This window comes from Musca vetustissima, unplaced genomic scaffold, assembly GCF_032173495.1.
Source record: "Musca vetustissima isolate MV318-11 ecotype Yass unplaced genomic scaffold, APGP_CSIRO_Mvet_v1 utg750699, whole genome shotgun sequence".
NCBI lineage: Eukaryota > Metazoa > Arthropoda > Insecta > Diptera > Muscidae > Musca > Musca vetustissima.
The window spans coordinates 10,818-11,881 of record NW_026888704.1 but is presented as its reverse complement, the minus strand read 5'-3'; the positions used below and the strand labels follow the sequence as shown (position 1 = coordinate 11,881).

General features: G+C 38.5%; 1 protein-coding gene across 1 annotated transcript; it reads left to right on the top strand.

The window, feature by feature from the left end:
- Positions 1-4: 4 nt before the first annotated feature.
- LOC133336568 (adult cuticle protein 1-like) lies at positions 5-313 on the top strand (the record flags this gene model as incomplete). The annotated part of the gene is made up of 1 exon (XM_061544849.1): positions 5-313. A coding segment is annotated over one exon (309 nt), but the record flags the coding sequence as incomplete, so codon positions are not given.
- Positions 314-1,064: the final 751 nt, after the last annotated feature.

The following is a 1,064-nucleotide window of genomic DNA, read 5'->3' as shown; positions in this document are numbered from 1 at the left end:
CTACTGGGCTGGTCATGGTGCTTGGGGTGGACCTTGGGCCGGTCATGGTGCCTGGGCTGGTAATGGTGCTTGGGCTGGGCCATGGGCTGGTCCCGCTGCTGTCGATGTTAGCGGTGCTTGGGGTCATGGTTATGGTGCATGGGGCGGCTATCCCGGTATCTCCCTAAGCCAAGGACCTGGTTTGGCTCATGGTGCTCATGGACCCGGTGTATACGTTGCCAAGACTCGTGGTGCTGTTCACACCGCTCCTTTGGCTGGTCATCTTAACTCTGCCACTTCTGTGAATGTGGCTCCTGCTCCTGGTACACATTAAATCATCTATCTCGAACTGCTGACAAAATATTATCGGATGACAACAAACTTATTTCAAAGGAGTTCTGTGAAACATTCTTCAAACAGCAAATAACCAAAATAAATTAGCACACACAAAATTCCCCTTTCCCCTACAAAAATTTAAGCCAGGATTACAAATACTCTTATTCCCCCGTATATCACAATGCATAAAACGAAAAAATAAATAAAAAAATTAAACAATTATTATTAGTCTATTCATTTTGTACAAAATATTATGTAAATCAATTTAAAGCAAATATCAATCGGACATCCGTTATTTATTTGGATGAATATCTGATAAACTTGAGGAGTTTGGTGCACCTATATCTAAATCTGAACCGATTCCAGCGAGACTTGACAGAGATTAATTTATATTAACTAAACGATTTCCACGAAACTTAGCACACATAATTCTAGACTAATTTCAGTACGTAGTGCCAAATTTTGTGCAAATCGAAAAATATATAGGGACTTTGGTACACCATTTACCTTAAATCGGACGAAAATATATATAGGAGCTACATCCAAATCTGAACACATCATTCTAGACTTTATTCAGTACGCCATGCCAAATTTCATGCAAATCGAAAGATATATATATATATATATATATATATATCTAAATTTGAACTGATTTTTACGAAACTTAACACACATCATCCTAGACATTATTCAGTACGCAAAATATTGGTACACCATTTACCTTAAATCCCAAATAAACCGCCAACACT